Below are 19,190 nucleotides of genomic sequence, written 5' to 3' on the forward strand. Positions count from 1 at the left end.
CTGTTCCTGCAAGCCTGTTGTGAACACCCTGGACCAGTATATCTTTTTCCCTCAACTCCAGCAGGGGGCAGCCTTTTAATAGCAATAAATCTAAAGCTTGGAGGGAGAGGGTATACCAAGGCCTGAGAAAGAAGATGGGACAGAGGGCTGGAGGGAGCCGGGCAGGCAGATGAGGCAGGCAGGTGCTGAAGGTAGGGGTGGCGGGTAAGCGGGAAAGAGCCTGGAGGAGACGCTTAGATCAAGAAGCCAGGAAAGGGTGCTGCCCCCAGTCCTGTCTGCTGTCTGTCCCGGCCCTTTCCTTCACTGGAAAGGGATCCAAACAGGTGGCTTCGAGAGTTTGTGATAGAGGAACTTTGCACAATTTTTTTAATCTCTTCTTGAGGATTTCCCTCCTGGCAGGGTTTCAGATTTCTCTCAAGGGACAGTATAATTAGGAAAAGATTTCCCTGCTTTTAGGGGAGACTGAACTGAAATTTGGTTTCTCCTGTCTTCTGTTCTTCCCCGTAAACACAGAGCAGGCTTTACCTGCGCTTGTGATATGGAGGAGGCGTCCTCAGCCCGGGCACTGTCGCCGCATTGGGCCCACTAATTTCTTGTTGTGGGGGGCTGTCATGCGCCTTGTTGGAGGCCAGTAGCGCCTTTCAAGTCACGCCTACCAAAACCGTATCCAGATACTGCCACATGTGCCCTGGAGCGCAGGCGCCCCCAGTTGAGAACCCCTGGCTCAGAGGACACAGAAGCACGCCTGGTCGGAAGGTGGGAACCACCGGCAGCTCGTGTGCTGCTTTGCAGTGCTTCCTTTGGTCTGAAGGACGACCCGACAGCCACCGGCTGCTGGACCAGGTCCCCCTGTGGCCAGGCCAGCCCGGAGACGTGACTTTCCTCCAGCCGCTCCTCTGCTTCCTCCGCCCTGACTGCTTTCCTTGCTTCTGCAGTTTCCCTGCTTCTCACACCGGGAACCACTTTTCCTCAGTTTGCCAGTCTGCGACCAGGACAGAAAGGTGAAGGCCGGAAGAGGAGAGCTGCCTTTGCCACTCCCTGGAAGGGAGGGGGGTGAGTTGTCCCTGTTATGTCACAGCGGCCTTCCATGAGGATGGGGCTCTTCTGGAAAGAATCGCAAGGGGCTCAGAACAGCCTCTCCTGAGGTTTGTTTGCAGGAATGTGGGGTGTTTTCTTTGGAGTGAGGAGGACCTCGGTATGTAATAGGTATTCCCAAATGTCTCTTTTTTTCCCCCCTAAACCTTTTTTTTTTTTTTTCCTCCTGCTGGGGTGGGGGTGGTAAAACAGGCCATTTAACCATTTTTGAGTGTACGATTCTGCAAGGTTAAGTACGTTCACGTTGTTGTGCAACTGTCCCCACTGTCCCATCTTCAGAACTCTTTCGTTGGTCCCATTTTGGCTGAAACTTCTTACCTATTAAACACTTCCCAACCCTGGCCCCTATTGTTCTATGTGTCTCTAAATTTGGCTGCTCAAGGAATCTCAAACAAGAGGAATCCTGTGGTGTTTGCTCTTTTGTGACTGGGCTGTTTCATTTAGCATAGTGTCTTCAAGGTTGATTGGGCAGATTAGGTAAGGGCTGTAGCGTGGAAAGAAGGAACCTTACTCTGTTGTCCTGGGAGGCCTGCGTGAATCCAGTGAAAGGAAGAGCTTTTCAAATGTTTTTATTTATTTTTGAGAGAGGCAGAGCGTGAGTGGGGGAGGGGCAGAGAGAGAGAGCGAGAGAGAGAGGGAGAGGGAGACGGAGACACACACACAGGATCCGAAGCAGGCTCCAGGCTCTGAGCTGTCAGCACAGAGCCCGATGAGAGGCTCGAACCCACGAACACCGAGATTGTGACCGGAGCCGAAGTCAGACGCTTAATGGACTAAGCCACCCAGGTGCCCCTTTTCAACACCATGTGTCTCCTGAGAGCCACGTGTGCTGTGGTGTGCTCTGTCACCAGGAATGTCCAGTTGGGGCTGTTGCAGAAGAGATGGTCATGCCAGGGACAAGTCCACCCTGTTCTAGACAAGCTCCAAAGCTGGGTTTCCTCCTAGGACACCAGGATTTTGGAAGCGGGTCCCACTTCTGTCATGGTGTTCTGCTTTGTCTTCCCATCTGCAGCTGTGAGAGCTACTGCCCCTTGACCCCTCTGGAAGAAACCCTTCCGCCTTTCTTCGCAGAATCGTGGAGTCTTGGACTTGATGGAAACCGTGGAGGCACTCTGGTCCGGCTTCCTCCCCAGCCAGTGAGGGAAGCCCTTGTGCAGCTCCCTGAGACCTCACCCACCCATCCTTGCTCAGAACCGCCAGGGATGCGCTGCCCCCTGAGAGCCTCTCCTGCTGTTCCTTAGGAGGACAGGTCGCTGCCACTGCCACTACTTCTGTCAACCTCATTTTTACTTTATGGTGAGAGGGGCTTTTGCCTAGTTTGTAGCATAATGTTCCCTTTTTGGTTCTTAGTAGTTGTGATGGGGCTCTTCCCGATCCCTGGAAAAGTGTGGATTCCTGTTGGGTAAACCAGGCCAAGGGGGCACTGGCTGGACTCACCTGCCTGTGGCCTTCCGTTTGCCCTGTCTTTGGCCCTGGGGTAGGGGCTCCTCACCGCCGCTCCCATTCCACTGGCTTTCCCCCCAAACGGAATCCCTGGATTCTAGCCGCCAAACAGGCGGCCCTGAGAGTTTTCAGGAGGGAGGTAATTTTGCTCCTAGTTTGCATTTGTGATTCTTTCCATAACTGATGTTTTTTTGTCTCTAGGGCATTTGTGGCTCTGATGTTTTGTTTGTTGGTTTCCTTGCTTGCTTGTGTTTTACCTTTGTTCTGAGTGTCCCCCATGCCTCAACCAGCCCGTTCCCAAATACCACGCCACCCTGCGAGGGCGCTTAGGCCTGGAGAGGTACCTGGCGTGCTCTGCCACAATGCCAGCGCCTCTGTTAGCTCTGCTGGGTCAATTAACTGGTCTTGAGGCCTAGCAGGGGGGACAGAGATGAGAAAGAGCAGGGTCCGTGGCTCCCTGCGCCGGATAACTAGAAGCCTCCCGCAGCTGTGGATCTCCCCATGTTGTGGGCCAGAGGAGGGCCAGAGGTGGGGAGACCCACCCGGCCCATTAGTTTAACCCCAGTTTTATTTTCTTGCCTCTCGGTAAGGATCTTTCCCTGATGTGAAGCTCCCTACCTGGACACCACTGTAGTCAGGTCAGCGTCCTGTAGCTTGGAGACCTTGGTTCATTCCAGCACAGGCCCCTGCCTGAAGAGAGCCCCGGCCCGGCCCGGCCCGGCCCTACCTGCTTCCTGGGGCAAGGCTGCCTAGTAAGTCTGGGGTAGAGGGAGGTACCCTTTGCTGAAGCTGGAAAGGGCTCCAGCTGCCCTGTTTTCCTTCCTTCCCCCAGGTCTTCCCCCGTTGCGACAGTTCACTTAACTCATGGTGTGAGTGGCACGTGGCTGGCTTAGGTGAGTCCTTTCAGAGTCCATTAGGCGGGATTCCATTTCTTCTCTTCTTGTGGTTCTCTAGGTGTGTGATGTGTTGTCTCCGAGGCCTAGTGTCCCCGTGTCTCCACAGGTGTTTGGAGAGTGAACGCCAGGTCCCCCCCTTGTCCCTTCAGCCCCTCGGACCTTGAGGATACACCTGGCTCCACAATGGCAGCAGAGACCCTCAATTTTGGGCCTGAGTGGTGAGTCACACATGCTTTGGATGGCTCAGAGAAACCAGGAAGAAGAGGGCTGCCCGGATTCCTGTTTCTCTCCTTTCCTGTGTCCCTTTTCTAGGCTGAGGGCCCTTTCCAGCGGTGGCAGTGTGGCCTCTCCACCCCCGTCCCCTGCCATGCCCAAATACAAGCTGGCTGACTATCGCTACGGGCGAGAAGAGATGCTGGCTCTCTACGTCAAGGAGAACAAGGTGGGGCTAGGCGAGAGTGTGGGGTGTGTGGCCCTGTTGCCCATTTGGTCTCAGCCAGTGGAGGGGGTCCAGGAGCACGTGGGACCTCCGCTCTGCCCCGGTTGACAGGTACCCGATGAGCTGCAGGACAAGGAGTTTGCTGCGGTGCTGCAGGAGGAGCCACTGCAGCCCCTGGCGCTGGAGCCTTTGACTGAGGAGGAGCAGGTGGGCCTGGGCTGGAGCCTTGCAGGGCAGGGTGCTGGGTCTCCATCTTGGAGAGAGGGGCCAAAGCTGGAAAGACAGGTGGTGGAGGTTGTGGTTCTGGGCGGGGTGGGGGGGGGGGCGGCGGGTGCCTGGGTCCTCACTCCCACCCCTGGCTCCCTCCTCAGAGAAACTTCTCCCTGTCAGTGAACAGTGTGGCTGTGCTGAGGCTGATGGGGAAGGGGGCCGGCCCCCCCCTAGGTGGCGCCTCCCGCGGCAGGGGCAGCACTCGGAGCCGAGGTAGAGGGGGTGACCATGTGTTCCGGGGGCGGGCCGAGGTGGGGCCCATGGTTTTGAGGGTGCAGAGAGGCGATCGGGCAGGCTTCCCACGTGTATCTCCTCCTTTCTCCAGGCCGAGGCCGTGGTGACAGTTGCTTTTACCAAAGAAGCATCGAAGAAGGCGAAGGGGCCTTTGGTCGAAACCCCCGGGAGATCCAGCGTAGCCAGAGTTGGGATGACAGGTGCTAGCAGCATCATGGCAGAGCAGAGAAGCCCTGTGGCGGGTTCTGGTGTCGTGTGGAGGGGTTCTGTGCCTTTGGCATTAGAGAGCAGCAGGGGATTCGCTGAATAAGCCTTGGTCACAAGTCTTCCTCTTTGCCTCCCAACTCCCTGCTGCCTTCCTCTCTTCCCATTTGTCCTGTGACCTCCTGTTCTAATGTGTCCCCTTGGGCTTCCTCCCAAGACTGACTTTTCTCTAACCACCCCCCCCCCAGCCCTCCCTCTCCCCACCCTTCTAAGGGCAGAAGGGACAAGTTGTGCAGAGATGCTGCAGGTTGGGGAGGGGAAGCTGTCCTGGTTTGACCAACACCTTTTCCTTCCACAGAGGCGAGAGAAGGTTTGAGAAGTCGGCCAGGAGGGATGGAGGTATGGAGAGTGGCAAGGGCGATGGCCGGGTCCTGAGGGTCCCTGAGAGGTGGGGGGAGGACTGAAATGGGTGACCACATGAGGGGAAGCTGTTTCCTGAGGGAGGTGGTGGGAGCAGGAGGGCCTGGAGCTGGGCTCCTCCTTTATCACGAGGTGTGTAGTAAGAGTCTTCCAGGAACCGTGGCTGCCCTTCCACTGATTATGTCTTCCCCTGTTTCCAAGCGCGATCCGGGTTTGAGGAGGGAGGGGCTGGCCCGAGGAAGGAACATGCCCGCTCAGATAGCGAGAATTGGCGTTCTCTCCGAGAGGAGCAAGAGGAAGAGGAGGAAGGCAGTTGGAGACTTGGGGCAGGACCCCGGCGAGATGGCGACCGCTGGCGCTCAGCCAGCCCTGGTGAGGTTGGGGCCGGATGGGTGTTGTGGGGGGCATTGGTGGCAAGAGCTTCCTGAGGGTGTGTTCCCGCAGCCGGGTGGAGGGAACAGAAAGTTTCCTGGAGTGGAGCGGGTGGGAGGGCAGACTTGGAGATGCCGGTTCCCGGTGGGGGCGCGGGGGGGGGGGGGGGCGGTTCCCCAGTGGGCAGCAGAAGAGCAAAAGCCAGCTTGCCCAGGATACTGATTCTCCTTCTCTTGACTTTTTCTGCCCAGATAGCGGTCCCCGCTCTGCTGGCTGGCGGGAACACGGGGACCGGCGTCGCAAGTTTGAATTTGATATTCGAGGGGATCGAGGAGGGTGTGGTGAAGAGGAGGGGCGGGGTGGGGGAGGCAGCGCTCACCTGCGGAGGTGCCGAGGGCCTGACGGCTTTGAGGAGGACAAGGATGGGCTTCCCGAATGGTGCCTGGACGACGAGGATGAGGAGATGGGCACCTTTGATGCCTCTGGGGCCTTTCTGCCTCTCAAGGTATTCGTGAGGGGGCGAGGGGAAGGTCTGTGCTGGCGGGTGGTGGGACCTACCCCAGCAGGGGCCTCTCCCACTCATCCTCTGCCCCTCGTCCCCACCGGGTTCCGTAACCCCGTGCAGAAGGGCCCCAAGGAGCCTATTCCTGAGGAGCAGGAGCTCGACTTCCAGGGCCTGGAGGAAGAGGAGGAAGAACCTTCTGAAGCGCTAGATGAGGCGGGCCCTGAGGCGGGTGAGCCCGAGGAGCAGGGTGGGGTGGGGAGGAGAGGAGGCGGGCAGGCAGAAGGCCCTCACCAGGCTAGGCACCAGCTGTCCACCCGCCTTCAGGAGAACGTGGCCTATGAGAAGAGCGGGTGTCGTCAGGCGGGAGGAACGCAGTGGGGCTGTCTGAAAGGCAGGGTGCCAGGCGAAACCCCGATGTAATCAAGATGACCTGTGAAAATTCCTTGGAGGACTTAAGGAATGTGGTGCCAAGAGTGGTGTTGCGTGTACAGCCCTAGGCGGTGACCCGGACACGCTCCCGACGTGTCTGGTGTCGCAAAGTGGGGTTTGTGGTGCTGATTGGTTGGATGTTAGCGGGGTCGACCAAAGGTAGGTGGGAGGATTCAGTGTCCAGAGGCCTAGATTCTGGCCACAGGTGGAGGATTTATGCCAAGTCATCTTTAAGGCCTTCCACCTGGTTGGTTTTGAATTCTGGTAATTGCCCTTCTCTTTCAGGAGGGAAGGAGCTGACCCCACTGCCTCCCCAGGAGGAAAACTCCAGCTCCCCACCCCCACTGCCCACCTTGGGCCCGCTCTGGGGAACTAACGGGGAAGGCGACGATGCTACAGAGAAAGACCTGCCGGCGACTGAAGGTAGCCTGGGGTTGACGGGGGCGGGGGACGCTCCCCTTCCTTGGAGGGGGCGGGGAGAGAGCTAGAATCACAGCCCTCTCCTCTGGAATGAGGGTGGATGGGGGGCGGGGGGTGTTTCCTTCCTGTCTCGGGATCTTCTGTTGCACTTCTTTTCTTCGCTCCTAGACGATATGAGGGGGATGCAGCTGAGTCCCGGGGTGGGCTCACCCCCTGGTCCACCCGGAGATCTGGAGGATGATGAAGGCCTGAAGCACCTGCAGCAGGTGTGGGAGAAGCCTAAGAAGGTTCTAGGGATCCTCCCCTACAGAGGACAGGGGGCCGTTCCATCTGTCGCCACCCAGTTCCTACTTTCCCCGTCTGTCTGCCTTGTGATCTGACCTCCCGGCTCCACCCTGACCTCAGCCTCGGCCTCGTCTTGGTGTTGCCTTCTTGGGCCGTTGAGCCTTCCCTCTCTCCCTGGTCTCCCAGGAGGCAGAGAAGCTGGTGGCCTCCCTGCAGGACAGCTCCCTGGAGGAAGAGCAGTTTACGGCTGCCATGCAGGCCCAGGGTCTGCGCCACTCAGCAGCTGCCACTGCCCTCCCTCTCAGCCACGGTGCGGCCCGGAAGTGGTTCTACAAGGACCCACAGGGGGAGATCCAAGGTGCTCGTGGGGAGTGGGAGCCATGCAGTGGGAGCTCGGGGGGCGGGGGTGGGTGGGCAGGAGGACGACCTCATTCTCGTTCAGGGCTTCCCGGGCGTAGCTTTCTGACCGAAGTCCCCTTTCCCTTGGTCCAGGCCCCTTTACAACACAGGAGATGGCGGAGTGGTTCCAGGCGGGCTATTTTTCCATGGCACTGCTTGTGAAGCGGGGCTGTGATGAGGGCTTCCAGCCACTGGGTGAGGTGATCAAGATGTGGGGTCGCGTGCCCTTTGCCCCAGGACCCTCACCACCCCCACTGCTGGTGAGCACGTCCACCTGGAGAGGAGCAGGGCGGGGAAGCGGGAGCCGGACGGATGGCGGCGGGTGGTGCGGAGCGAGACCAGGTCAGAGGCACAGAAGCGCTCTGGCCCCCACTCAGGGCAACATGGACCAGGAGCGGCTGAAGAAGCAGCAGGAGCTGGCGGCCGCGGCCTTGTACCAGCAGCTGCAGCACCAGCAGTTTCTGCAGCTGGTTGGCAGGTACGGGGGCCTTGAAGGCCTTGTGGGTCAGGCCGGGCGCCGGCTGTGTGGCCTCTCCCCGCTCGACACCAGTCTCCGTGTCTGCAGCCGGCAGCTCCCGCAGTGCGCGCTCCGGGAAAAGGCCGCTCTGGGGGACCTGACGCCGCCCCAGCAGCAGCTCACTGCGTTCCTACAGCAGCTGCAAGCTCTCAAACCGCCCAGGTCCGGGGCCAGTCTGTGCAGGGGGGGAGGTGGGCAGAGCCGAGAGGGACTCCAGCCCTGAGAATCCTCGCTCTGCTCCTCAGAGGCGGGGACCAGAACCTGCTCCCGACCATGAACCGGTCCTTGTCGGTGCCGGATTCGGGCCCCCTCTGGGACATACATACCTCAGCCTCATCACAGTCAGGTGTGTGGCCAGCCTGTCCCCTGCCCCCACTTTCTGAACCCCAGTGCCCCAATCCCGGGGGGGGCGGGCCAGGGGCTCTGTGTCTGCTCCCACCCCCTTGCACTCTAGCCCGGTGGCACTCTGAGCTGCTTCCTGCAGCTGCTTTGCTTCCTGCAGGCGGTGAGGCCAGTCTTTGGGACATACCAATTAACTCTTCGACTCAGGGTCCAATTCTAGAACAACTCCAGCTGCAACACAAAGTGAGTGGGCTTCAGGGGGCTGGGGTCCTGGGGTGGCAGGGGCCAGACCGTCGCAGGGGAAGGCTGGGTGCCCCCACTCTGCCGTCTGAGCTGGCTTCCTGTGCCAGTTCCAAGAGCGCAGAGAAGTGGAGCTCAGGGCGAAGCGGGAGGAGGAGGAGCGCAAGCGGCGGGAGGAGAAGCGCCGGCAGCAGCAGCAGCAGGAGGAGCAGAAGCGGCGGCAGGAAGAAGAGGAGCTGTTTCGGCGCAAGCAGGTGGGTGCCCAGCTGGGCCTCCCCCGCTGGGCTGGGGCCCGGGGCCGGCCACGTGCTCTCCCCGCGTCTTCCCGCGTCTCACCGCGTCTCCTCGCGTCTCCCCGCTCCAGGTGCGGCAGCAGGAGCTCCTGCTGAAGCTGCTGCAGCAGCAGCAGGCAGCGGCCGCCGTCCCGGCGTCCCCCGCACCCAGCTCCCCGCCACCGTTGTGGGCCGGCCTGGCCAAGCAGGGGCTGTCCATGAAGACGCTGCTGGAGCTGCAGCTGGAGGGCGAGCGGCAGCTGCATAAGCAGCCCCCGCCTCGGGAGCCGTCGCGGGCCCAGGCCCCCAACCACCGTGTGGTGAGCAGGCGGGCCGTCCCTTCCCCCACCGATCGATTGGCTGGTCTTGAGCCCTCAGGAACCCCTTCCAGTTATAGTTCCCAGGGTGACCGGGGGGTGGGGGGAGCGGGGGGAGGGATGGTTGAGCCCAAGGTACAGACCTGACTCTGAAGGCTCTGGCTTCTGGGCGGCCCTCACCTTGCCGCGCTCTGCCACCTAAACGAGCCCCCCTCCCCACCTAGCTGTTTGGAGTGCGTGTGTCTGTGTTTGGGTCACCCTGACTTCTGCCATCTGTAGCAGCTCGGGGGCCTGGGCGCTGCTCCTCTGAACCAGTGGGTGTCTGAGGCTGGGCCACTGTGGGGCGGGCCCGACAAGAGTGGGGGCAGCAGCGGTGGCCTGGGGCTCTGGGAGGACACCCTCAAGAGCAGCGGGAGCCTGGCCCGCAGCCTGGGCCTGAAGAACAGCCGGAGCAGCCCCTCTCTCAGGTGGGTGCCGGGGGTCTGTCTGTGCGGTGGGGCGGGGGAGGGGGAGACCCTGACCTGCCTCAGCAGATTTCATGCCTCCGGTTCGTCCCCGTCCTGCTCAGTGACTCGTACAGCCACCTGTCAGGCCGGCCTGTGCGCAAAAAGACAGAGGAGGAAGAGAAGCTGCTGAAGCTGCTCCAGGGCATCCCCAGGCCCCAGGACGGCTTCACCCAGTGGTGTGAGCAGATGCTGCACACATTGAGCACCACAGGCAGCCTGGACGGTATGGGCAGTAGCCCCTGAGGGTGCCGGGCTGGCCCGGGGCTTCCCGACCTGCATCAGGTGGGCCCTGACAGCCCGCCTCTCCTGCCCCTTAGTGCCCATGGCTGTAGCGATCCTCAAGGAGGTAGAATCCCCCTACGATGTTCACGATTATATCCGGTCCTGCTTGGGGGACACGCTGGAAGCCAAAGAATTTGCCAAACAGTTCCTGGAGCGGAGGGCCAAACAGAAAGCCAGCCAGCAGCGGCAGCAGGTGAGGCTCCGTTGGCTCCCCTGGCAGGTGGGATGAGGTGGGATGAGATGGCCCCACACCGCGCTGACCCAGCTTCTTTCTGCGCCCCGCAGGAGGCTTGGCTGAGCGGCGGCTCCCTGCAGACAGCCTTTCAGACCAACCACAGCACCAAACTCGGCCCTGGGGAGGGCAGCAAGGCCAAGAGGCGGGCTCTGATGCTGCACTCGGATCCCAGCATCTTGGGTAAGTTTGGGGGTGCGGCCATGAAGGAGGCTTCTTACTCGTACGGGGCGGGGGCCTGGGGAGAGCTCAAACCCAGCTTCTCCCCGGCTTCAGGGTACTCCCTGCACGGACCTTCTGGTGAGATCGAGAGCGTGGATGACTACTGACCAGCCCGTCCCACCAGCCCCTGGGCTGTAGGCCAGGGGCAGCAGCAGCGGCTTGGACCCTTGGGTCCCCAGCCTGCAGGCTCCCCACGGGAGCATAGGAGGAAGCAGGGGCAGGGTCCCCAGCACTTGTTACAAACCACACGATGCACCTTAACTCACCCACCACGAGGCACTTTACAGATTGGGGGGGGAAGGGTTTTTGGTTTTTTTGTTTTTTGGGGTTTTTTTTTTTGTTTTTTCTTTTTTTAAAAAGCATTTTAAACCGCATTGAAGAAAACTGTTAGGAGAGACAAAAAAAATTGTTAAAAACTAGACTCTAAGCACCCCTTCCCCCTGTAGGGACAGTGAGGGTGACAATGGAAGGTCCACAGAGGTCTTTTGGGGTTTTTTTTGTGTATGTGTGTGTGTGTGTGTGTGTGTGTGTTTTGTTTTTTGTTTTTGTTTTTTAAGAAAAAAGAAAATGAAAAAAAAAAAAAAGGTTAGGAGATTTAAGGAAAAAAAACACACTGTTATTTTGGGGCAGTGGGGACACAGGCCCCATGGACCTGTCCTGCCTGGCCCCCAAGGCTGCACTTACCCTCCCTGCCCCGCAAGGTGGGCCATTGGGGTAACTGGAAGCTGGGGTGCCAGCAGTTTGCACAGCGAGGCCCCCTCAGCCCCGCCGGCCGGACCCGCTGTGAACGGCTCCCTTTGTTGCTGTGACCGTGGCAGAGGTGTCCGTGGTGGGGGCCAAAGTAGCCCCTTGGCTTTGCTGCTTTAGGGGAAAGTTGCACAAATGGGCCGGGCCGCCTCAGCTCTCTAGGCTGCCATCCTGTGCTGGCTGACGGTGGGGAGGGGGAGAGGGCCAGCCGGTGCCAATCTCTTCTGGCCGTCAGGGTGACAGAACTTCCACTCTGGCCCTGGTGAGGGGCTTCCCCCACTGCTGCCATTTGGGGGGACGGCCTGGGTGTGAAGCTGAAAGCCTCAGCTCCCTGCCTTGCCACATGAATGTATTCTTTGGGCCACAAGCCCCTGCTGCGCCTTCTGCCTCAACCCCGTGCGAGGTGGGAGTAGAGCAGTTCCTCCGGGAGGTGGAGAGAGAGGCACCACTTACTGACTGTTTTCTCCTGTGAAAGGGGCAAGAGGAGGGCCTAGGAGGCCAAGGGAGTGGGCAGCATGGGGCTTCGGGTTGCAGTGTGGGGGCTGTCAGAATGGAGCTCCCCCCGCCTGCAGCCAGCTGTGTGGGAAGTGGACCACCCAGCCCTGCTCTGAACCCCCCCCCCCCCATTGACCAAATGGGAGAGGAGCCGGTGGCCTCTCCCCCTCCCTGCTCCCCTGATGCGTTTTTAATGTTGGGTAAGGTGCGGGGGTCAAGAATAGAAGTGTTGTCTCTCCTGGGTCAGGGGAAGGCCACCCTTCTGTTGCTCACCAACTTCTCCTTCCCAATCACCTGCCTGGGTTTGTCTCCATTTGTGTGTGTTTTTCTTTTCTTTTCTTTTTTTTTTTTTTTTTTTTTTTTTAACAGTTTGTTGTATCTTTTGGGTTTCTCATCTAACTTCTCCCATTGACCTCATTGCTCAGAGTGCAGTATTAGGGCAGGAATCTGCCACTGCCTCCCCTCCATGAATGTATTTGTCCTTCCTGCCCTGGGGAAATGGGGAGTGGCCCATTTTCTTTCCCCATCCATTCTTAGACCACATTTTTTTTGTTCTTTTTTTGTTTTGTTTTGTTTTGCACCAAAGTGGCAACTGGGTCAGTGTTGGGGGATAAAGCTGGCCTCGGGGGTGGAGGGGCACCCTCCACCTGCTTCTCCCTGGTTTCAACAGTGTTAGCGTCCGTGAAAAGACAATATTCTCTCTAAAGCAATAAGGGGGTGATGGGCCAGGGGGAAATGTCTTGCTGCTGCTGGCCCCCCAGCTCCCCCCCCTTCCTCACGCCAGTATTTGGCGGCATTAGAGGTGTCGGGGGGAGTACTGTTGTGACTGAATGTAACCGCCCCCACCCCTGCCGCAGCTAATGCAGGGGAGGGGGGTGACACTCTTCCCTGTTTCTTCCTTCCCCTTCCCCCCAGCTAAAGAGACTTTGAACTTAGGGGGCCCTTGAGCCTGGAGAGGCCTTAACCCTGTGAGGAAGTGTAGGGGGGGCCCTCTCCCACCCCCATCCCCTTCTGAGAGTGGTCAATGTTTACAAGCCCCTGAGCCCCCCAGCCCAGGGACTCCACCCCCATTGCTGTCCTTTCCCACCCGTCTTCCTGGGCCCCAGCTGCTCTCCCACCCTCCTGGGTTGGGGTGGGTGCAGGGGCTGTTCTGTATCCCCTTGTCTGCCTTGGACCCACAATCTCCCCCACCCTCACCCTGTGTGACTCCCCTCTCTTCTACCTGCCCCTGTAAATATTCCCCTTCCCCCAATAAAACTTGGTGTGTGTTCTCCCCTCTTGATTCTGTGTCTTGTCTTGGGGAAAGGGGCATTGTGATCGGAAAGACAACTCTGAGCTAGGAACTGAGCTGTGGGCCGGGGCAGCTGTGGTCAGCCAGCCAGAGTCTGAGGGCTGTGTGTGTGTGTGTGTGTGTGGGAGCACCCGTGGCCCTGCTGGCCAGGTCCTCCTGCTTGACTTCTGCTTGGGCTGGAGAAGGAGTGGGAGTTTCTCTCTGGTCCTTACTTACAAGGGCCCAAACCCCTGCCCACCCCCACCCCCCTCCTTGTCTGCCCTGGGGACAGAGATCTGCACTGAGAAAGACACAAGGGTAGAGACCAGGTACAGAGTTGGAATTGGTTCCTTTATGGAAAAACTGAAAATATAATAAAAATTAAAATAAAACCAGTTTTAAAAAAGCCAGCCCCTGGAGTTTCTACCTCCTGCCTCTGGCCCTCCAGAGGGATGAGGCCCCAACCCCAGGGCAGCAAAAGGATGAGGGCTTTCTGCCCCTCCTCTCCCCCCATTCTATCCCATCTTCATCTCCACAGTGGGGGCCCCCGGGAGGAACCAAACCTGGGTAGGGGAGCAGGGACCCAAGGCCCGGTGGCCCAGGGAGGGGGGCTTGGTGTGCACCCAGCCCCAAAGCTCCCGGTCTGTAGTGTGGGCATGGGCAGGGCCCCTCCTGGCCTGGGCTCAGTGGGGTGGCAGCTGTTAGTTCCAGATCTTGAGGAAGGAGTCCCAGGAGCCTGTGGCCACAGCCATGCCATCATCAGTGACTCCAAGGCAGCTCACGCGGTTGTCGTGGCCAGCAAGGACACCTGTGTGGAAAGAACATCAGAACCCCCACCAGCTGGCAGCCCCGGCCCCCCGCCCGTCCCCAGCGCACCTGCACGATCACCCTTCATGGCATCCCAGATGTTGCAGTTGAAGTCGTCGTAGCCAGCGAGCAGCAGCCGGCCGCTGCGGGAGAAGGCAACAGAGGTGATGCCGCAGATGATATTGTCGTGGGAGTACATGAGGAGCTCCTGGTCGGCCCGCAGGTCAAAGAGGCGGCACGTGGCATCATCAGAGCCCGTGGTGAAGGCATAGCCATTGGGGAAGAACTGCAGGACATGGGACCAGAGTGGGATGAGGGCACAGCAAGGCCAGGAGCCTGGCAGAGACAGGCCGGCCCAGCTCTGTCCAGAACTTACAGCCACGGCATTGATGTCTGATTCGTGGCCAATGAAGGTCTGTCGGCACATAGAATCCCGAACGTCCCACAGCTTGATGGAGGCGTCACAGGCACCTGACACAAAGGTGCGGCCATCAGGGGCCAGTGACAGGGACATCACATCTCCACTGTGTCCGGCAAAACCCACCGTCTGCTGTCCTGTCTCGATGTCCCAAAGGGCACTGGAGAGATGACAGGAAGAAGGAAGGGGTCAGAGAGAGGTCCCTGCCCCCCTTCCCCTCCAAGTGAGCCCAGCCCTGACAGAGCCTCCTCCAAGGAAGGGGCATGGCCGGGGGGGGGGGGGGGGGCACTGGGTCACAGGAAAGGGAGGCAGAGTGTTCAGAAGCCCCTCACCCTCTCAGGGCATGTATTACATGCTAAGCACCAAGGCAGGGGCCCCCCAGGGAGGAAGTACTGGTGAGCCCTGACTACCTAGCCCTGGCAGGGCCTCACCAGGTCGTGTCCCCAGAGCTGGTGATGATTTGGTTGTCATCCAGGAAGCGGCAGCACGACAGGTACCCTGGGGAAAGGGGCTGGTCAGCCGGGTCTCTAAGGGAGGGCAGCACAGCCCCTCCCCCCGCAACAGCACCCAAGCCCTGCCAGGTCCCTCTCACCAGTGTGGCCAGGCAGCTCCCGGCTGACCCTGACATTGCCCTCACGGGTCTTGAGGCTGTAGATGGAGCAGATGTTGTCCAACCCCCCACAGGCCACAAAGTTCCCTGAGGGCGCGTAGGCACAGGTCATGACCCAGGAGGAGCGCAGAGGGATGGCATGGACCTAGAGAGGAGGAGCAGTGCCCAAGGTCAGAGCCAGCCAGGGCCTGCAGCCCAGCCCCATCCAGCCTCAGGCACCACCTCTACCTTGTTGGTGGTATAGCTGTCCCAGATGATGAGCTTCCCGTCCTGGGAGGCGCTGACCAGCAGCCTTTTAAAAAGTGGCAGGGAAGAGGCAGAGGAGTCAGGGTAGGAAGCTCCTTTCGGAGGCAGGACACCTTTCCCCCTTCACCCATCTGGTGGGAGGCCCTCTGAGACTACTTCCAGCAGCAGCCCAGAAGTCCCTGTTCATTCGGTCCTATTTCCAATCCCCTGGGACTGTCTGGGAGCCATGGCCTCCCCAAATATGTCCACAACATGGGGATCCTGTTCATCCCACCAGATCAGCAAGGTTGCAACCCTCACCCCACTCTGCCTGCTATATTCAGCCCAGGGCAACACAAAAGCTCGGCACACAGCCCCAACCACTCGCACACCACACCTTGAATCTGTCCCCCAGTGCATGGCATAGATTTTTGCCAGGTGCCCGCGGAGGGTCCTCCGCGTCCTCATCTGAATTCTCCCCACTGGGTCCAGCCCAGCTGTGATCTGGAGGTAGAAGCAGAATGGGCTCAGGGAGGTTCAAGGTGGTGTGGCCCACCAAGCAGTATGCCTCTAACACTTGCTCCTTCCCTAAACCCCAAGTCCAGCCCTGGATTCATCTCACCTGGGTCAGTGTTGAATCCCCACATGCTTTTCGGGCATCCTGTAAGAGATGGATGGCAGAACCATCAGAGAGGAGAGGCGAGGAGGAGACAGGGAAAGAGGTGACAGGGGAGTGAAGACAGCGAGCTACTAGGATAGCCACACACACACACACACACACACACACACACACACACACACGAATCCCTCCCCCCACCCAGTACGTGCAGGCCACCTGGCCCTGCCTGCTCAGCCTCCCCAGCCCAGCGGCCAGGCCCTCACCCGGATCTGGTTCCGGAGCTGCTCAGCCTCCTGTCTCAGTTGCTCCAGCTCACTCATGGCGCCGGGCCCGTGGGGCGGGGTTGGGGGCGGCTGGGGGCCGCGGGACGGGGGCTGGGGGAGACAGCTCCTCGCCGCTGGCCCGAGGCCTGGGGGATGCAGGGCTGACGTCAGGCCCAAGGCCGCCGGAGAAGAAGGGGGGAAAAAGGCGGGGTTGAAGCCCGGCCCGGAAGGGGTAAGCGCCGGTCGGAGGGGGGAGGGGACAGCAACGGCGGCCGCGGTCCCCCAGGCTGAATTGGGGTCTCTGGCACAGAAGGGATGTTGCCCAGGAAGAGCTGACTTCCCCAATCTTCCGCCCCCCGGAAACGGAGCGGGAAGTGCAAGAGGAAGCGCAGGGGAAACCCCTCCCTCGGACAGCAGCTCGGGCGGGACACCCGCGGCAGGAACTGAAGGGGGGGGGGCCGGAGGAGGGGGGGCGGGGAGAGTCCCTTAGAAAACAAACCTGGCGTCCTCCCGGGCCGCACAGACACCGCCCTCCTAGCACCTAATTTTAAAAGGGGCGGTGCCTCTTTAAATTCACCCCCACACGCCGCACACCCTCCACACACACCCCAGCTTCGACTGGGGTGGGGGAGACCAGAGGGGGAAGCTGGGCTGTTCGTGGGGTTGCCTAGGCAACCGTCACCCGGACTGAGAGCACCTCATTGGTGAAGTGCCCCCACCCTAGCCCTGTTGCCAAGGCAACCGCATCCACGGCAGAGACCTGTAGGGTGGGTGACCCCACCCCCGGCCCCATCGCCCCCGCCCGACCCAGCCTCCCGCCCCGACCCAGAACCGGCCAGGGTGGCTGTTTACAGGATTTGGGAAAGCCGATTGGCGCTAATAGGTTCGGGACGGCTCACCCCGGATAATCCCCGGGCCGGCTGCGCCCCATTAGCCGCCCCCGGCGGGCGGAGGCGAAGGTTGAGGGGAAGGCAGCCCCTAGTCGCTGCTCCCTCCAGCGCCGAGGCCGCCCGCCCCGGCGCGCCCGCAGTAAGCCCGTGGGAGCCGTTCTCGAGTAATTAGTGCTCCGAGGAGAGGTCCCCGGCCCCGAGGCGCGGAGCTGCTCTCTCCCAGGCGCGGGCGGGCGGGAGAGCTGGCGGCCCCAAGCGGCCCGGCCTCGCGCCCTCGGCACCCCAGAAGCCCAGTCCCTGGGCTCCGCGCCGGGACCCCAGGGGCTAGGCTGGCTCCGCTCCAGGGCCCGGAGTCCTGCCCCACTCTTTGGACACCTGTGTGATCAGGCCCTGCACACTGCACTCTGCCGACCCAGGCGTCCCCCACCCAGCTCCCACTTCCCCCAGGCCCTGGGCGTTCCTCTTTCCCCCTGACATTTCCCCTCTGTCAGTTCAGCTTTTTACGCTCGCGCCGGGGGATGCCCCTCCAAAAAAGCGGGGAGTTGGGGGGGGGGCAGAGTCTCCCACTCCACCGCCCTAGCTCAGGACAAAGCCTCTTCCTTCTAGCCGCCAGCAGCCCAGGCCGGGAGGCAACGCCAGAAGCTGGGGGCAGAAGGAAGCAGGCCAGGAAGAAGCCGCTGGGGGCGGGGGCGACGCTCCCAGCCCTCAGTCCCCATCACTCGCCGGAGCCCCCTCGGCTGCCCCCGGATTCTGGGCATACAGTAGCCGGGGCCCCAAGGAGAAATAGGGGTGCCACCGCCTCCGCGGGTCTGGCGGGGCGAAGGGGAGGGGACATGGGAGGGTCCCGGATCTGGCAGCTGGAAGGCGCGGGCCGGTGCCGCGCTGCAAAGCGCAATGGGCCTGGCCCTTCGGCCCCCACGACCTCCATTTTGCCCAAAAGAAAGCTAGGCGTGGGGTGAGGGCGCCCAGGAGCTGGGCTTGAGGTTAGGGCTAGTAGAGGGAGCAGGGTGCCGAGGTCTCCGGTCTAGGGTAATATGGCCAGAAAACACCGACAGAACCCAAGGGTTCTGAGGGTAGGGTGGAGGCGAAAGGAAGGGTGGCCTCGCGGCCTTGCCTGCCTCTCTGAAGATTCTGGAGTTTTGCAAGGCGAATACCGCCAGAGGTGCAAAGAGGACACGAGGGGTGCTACCCAGGGGCAAACGAGAGGGCGGTGATGGGTGGGGGGGAAAGGGGGCGGGACGGGGCCTACAAAAAGCCCGGAATTTGGCCCCCAAACTTCTCAGGGAGCAAGAGGCAGGAGGGGCTGCGACAGGGTCTGGGGTCAGGCAAAACGCCTCGGACGGTGCAAGGAGCGCGTGCATTACTGGGAACAAGGGTCCCCCCCCCACCCCAGTTCCCCTTCCGGGTTTGGGAGCGACGGAGCCAGAGGAAGGGAGGGGAGGTCTAGGGTGCTACGTCCGCTCCCGAGAGGCCAGACCAGGAGACAGAAGGAAGAGAGGTTCCCCCACGGAAATTTGGGGCTGGGGGAGAGAAGGACTCCTTTTGCCAGCGGAGGTACCTGTGGCGGTGGGACTCTGCGAAGGGTCGCTAGAGCAGCCGGGAGGTCCTGTCTTCCTCCGCGGCGGAGGCGGCAGCGGCGGCGACGCGGATGGATTTCCTCAGTCACCCCAACTCAACCGTCCAGCGCTGCTCTCCCCAGAGCGGAGGGATCCCGCCCGCCAGTGACGCGGCCGTCGCCGCCGCGCCCAGGGCCCGGCTGGGCGAGACCAATTCCTTAGTTGGGGGAGGCCAGAAGGCAAAAGACCACTTAAGGGGCAAGAACTAACCCCGTCACAACAAAGATATCACACCACACTATTTCGACGCAAAACGGACCAAAAAGAACGCTTCGTTTTCTGAAAAGGAGCAGGACATTTCCCCCTTGGACTGGAAGAGATGGTATCGGCACGGGGGGGGTGGAGAAACCGCTCTCTGGTCACGTGACCCACCCTCCCAGATTGGGCGGCTCCAGACTGGGTAGGGGAGCTTGACGCCCCAGTTCTGAGTTCGGCACGCCCCTGCTCCAGTGAGACCACGCCCCTCCAAGGTTCAGGACGGAGCTCGAGAGATCCCTACCCGCGCGGGACGGAGCAGTCGGCCTTGAGGCTGCAGAGGGACGCTTCTGAAAGTCCCCGAGGAATGGTGCGGGACCCTGAACCTGAAAATGATGAGAGGAGCCATCCATGCCCAGGAAGTTCCCCAGCGTTGCCCCCTGGGCTTTTGTAGAACTCTACCGGGCTGTATGACACTGTAATAACAACTCCTATTTTTTGAGGTCCATACTTATTTAGTCCTCACGACAGTGCTGTGAATTTAAGTACTGGCATTGTCCCCATTTTATAGTAGTGGAAACAGATTCCTAGGGCTGCAGAGTTGAGATATGAACCAGGGTGGCTTTAGCGACTTAACGTGCAGGGATACCAATACTAACCTCTTGAGTAACCCTCCAGTGGACCCTCCCTGTAA

The 19,190-nt window shown here is 60.5% G+C and overlaps 2 protein-coding genes across 7 annotated transcripts; one reads left to right on the forward strand and one right to left on the reverse strand.

Annotated features, from left to right (window-relative positions):
• Positions 1–1,723: 1,723 nt before the first annotated feature.
• GIGYF1 (GRB10 interacting GYF protein 1) lies at positions 1,724–12,865 on the forward strand. 6 transcript variants are annotated; one of them, XM_027042071.2, is made up of 27 exons: positions 1,726–2,391; positions 3,129–3,290; positions 3,371–3,431; positions 3,541–3,652; positions 3,747–3,876; positions 3,985–4,080; positions 4,245–4,356; positions 4,469–4,577; positions 4,940–4,980; positions 5,203–5,373; positions 5,625–5,878; positions 5,999–6,107; positions 6,593–6,730; positions 6,896–6,993; positions 7,199–7,370; positions 7,505–7,671; positions 7,789–7,889; positions 7,977–8,090; positions 8,174–8,274; positions 8,431–8,513; positions 8,621–8,764; positions 8,875–9,102; positions 9,379–9,566; positions 9,668–9,828; positions 9,923–10,080; positions 10,173–10,302; positions 10,396–12,865. In XM_027042071.2, exons 4-27 carry the CDS (start codon positions 3,618–3,620, stop codon positions 10,446–10,448), a joined length of 3,093 nt encoding a protein of 1,030 aa, XP_026897872.1. In that variant the 5' UTR covers positions 1,726–2,391; positions 3,129–3,290; positions 3,371–3,431; positions 3,541–3,617; the 3' UTR covers positions 10,449–12,865. The 6 variants fall into 6 exon arrangements, with proteins under 6 accessions (XP_053069456.1, XP_026897872.1, XP_026897874.1 ...); XM_027042073.2 differs by having other exon boundaries at positions 9,382–9,566; XM_053213478.1 differs by having other exon boundaries at positions 7,789–8,090.
• Positions 12,866–13,183: 318 nt separating this feature from the next.
• On the reverse strand, positions 13,184–18,408 carry GNB2 (G protein subunit beta 2). Its single transcript, XM_027042098.2, has 10 exons — positions 18,244–18,408; positions 15,796–15,941; positions 15,536–15,574; positions 15,311–15,417; positions 14,917–14,980; positions 14,671–14,833; positions 14,510–14,576; positions 14,037–14,238; positions 13,730–13,946; positions 13,184–13,661 (listed from the first exon to the last, which is right to left on the reverse strand). Exons 2-10 carry the CDS (start codon positions 15,850–15,852, stop codon positions 13,555–13,557), a joined length of 1,023 nt encoding a protein of 340 aa, XP_026897899.1. The 5' UTR covers positions 15,853–15,941; positions 18,244–18,408; the 3' UTR covers positions 13,184–13,554.
• Between the last annotated feature and the right edge of the window lie 782 nt (positions 18,409–19,190).

Source organism: Acinonyx jubatus, chromosome E3 (assembly GCF_027475565.1).
Source record: "Acinonyx jubatus isolate Ajub_Pintada_27869175 chromosome E3, VMU_Ajub_asm_v1.0, whole genome shotgun sequence".
Taxonomy (NCBI): domain Eukaryota; kingdom Metazoa; phylum Chordata; class Mammalia; order Carnivora; family Felidae; genus Acinonyx; species Acinonyx jubatus.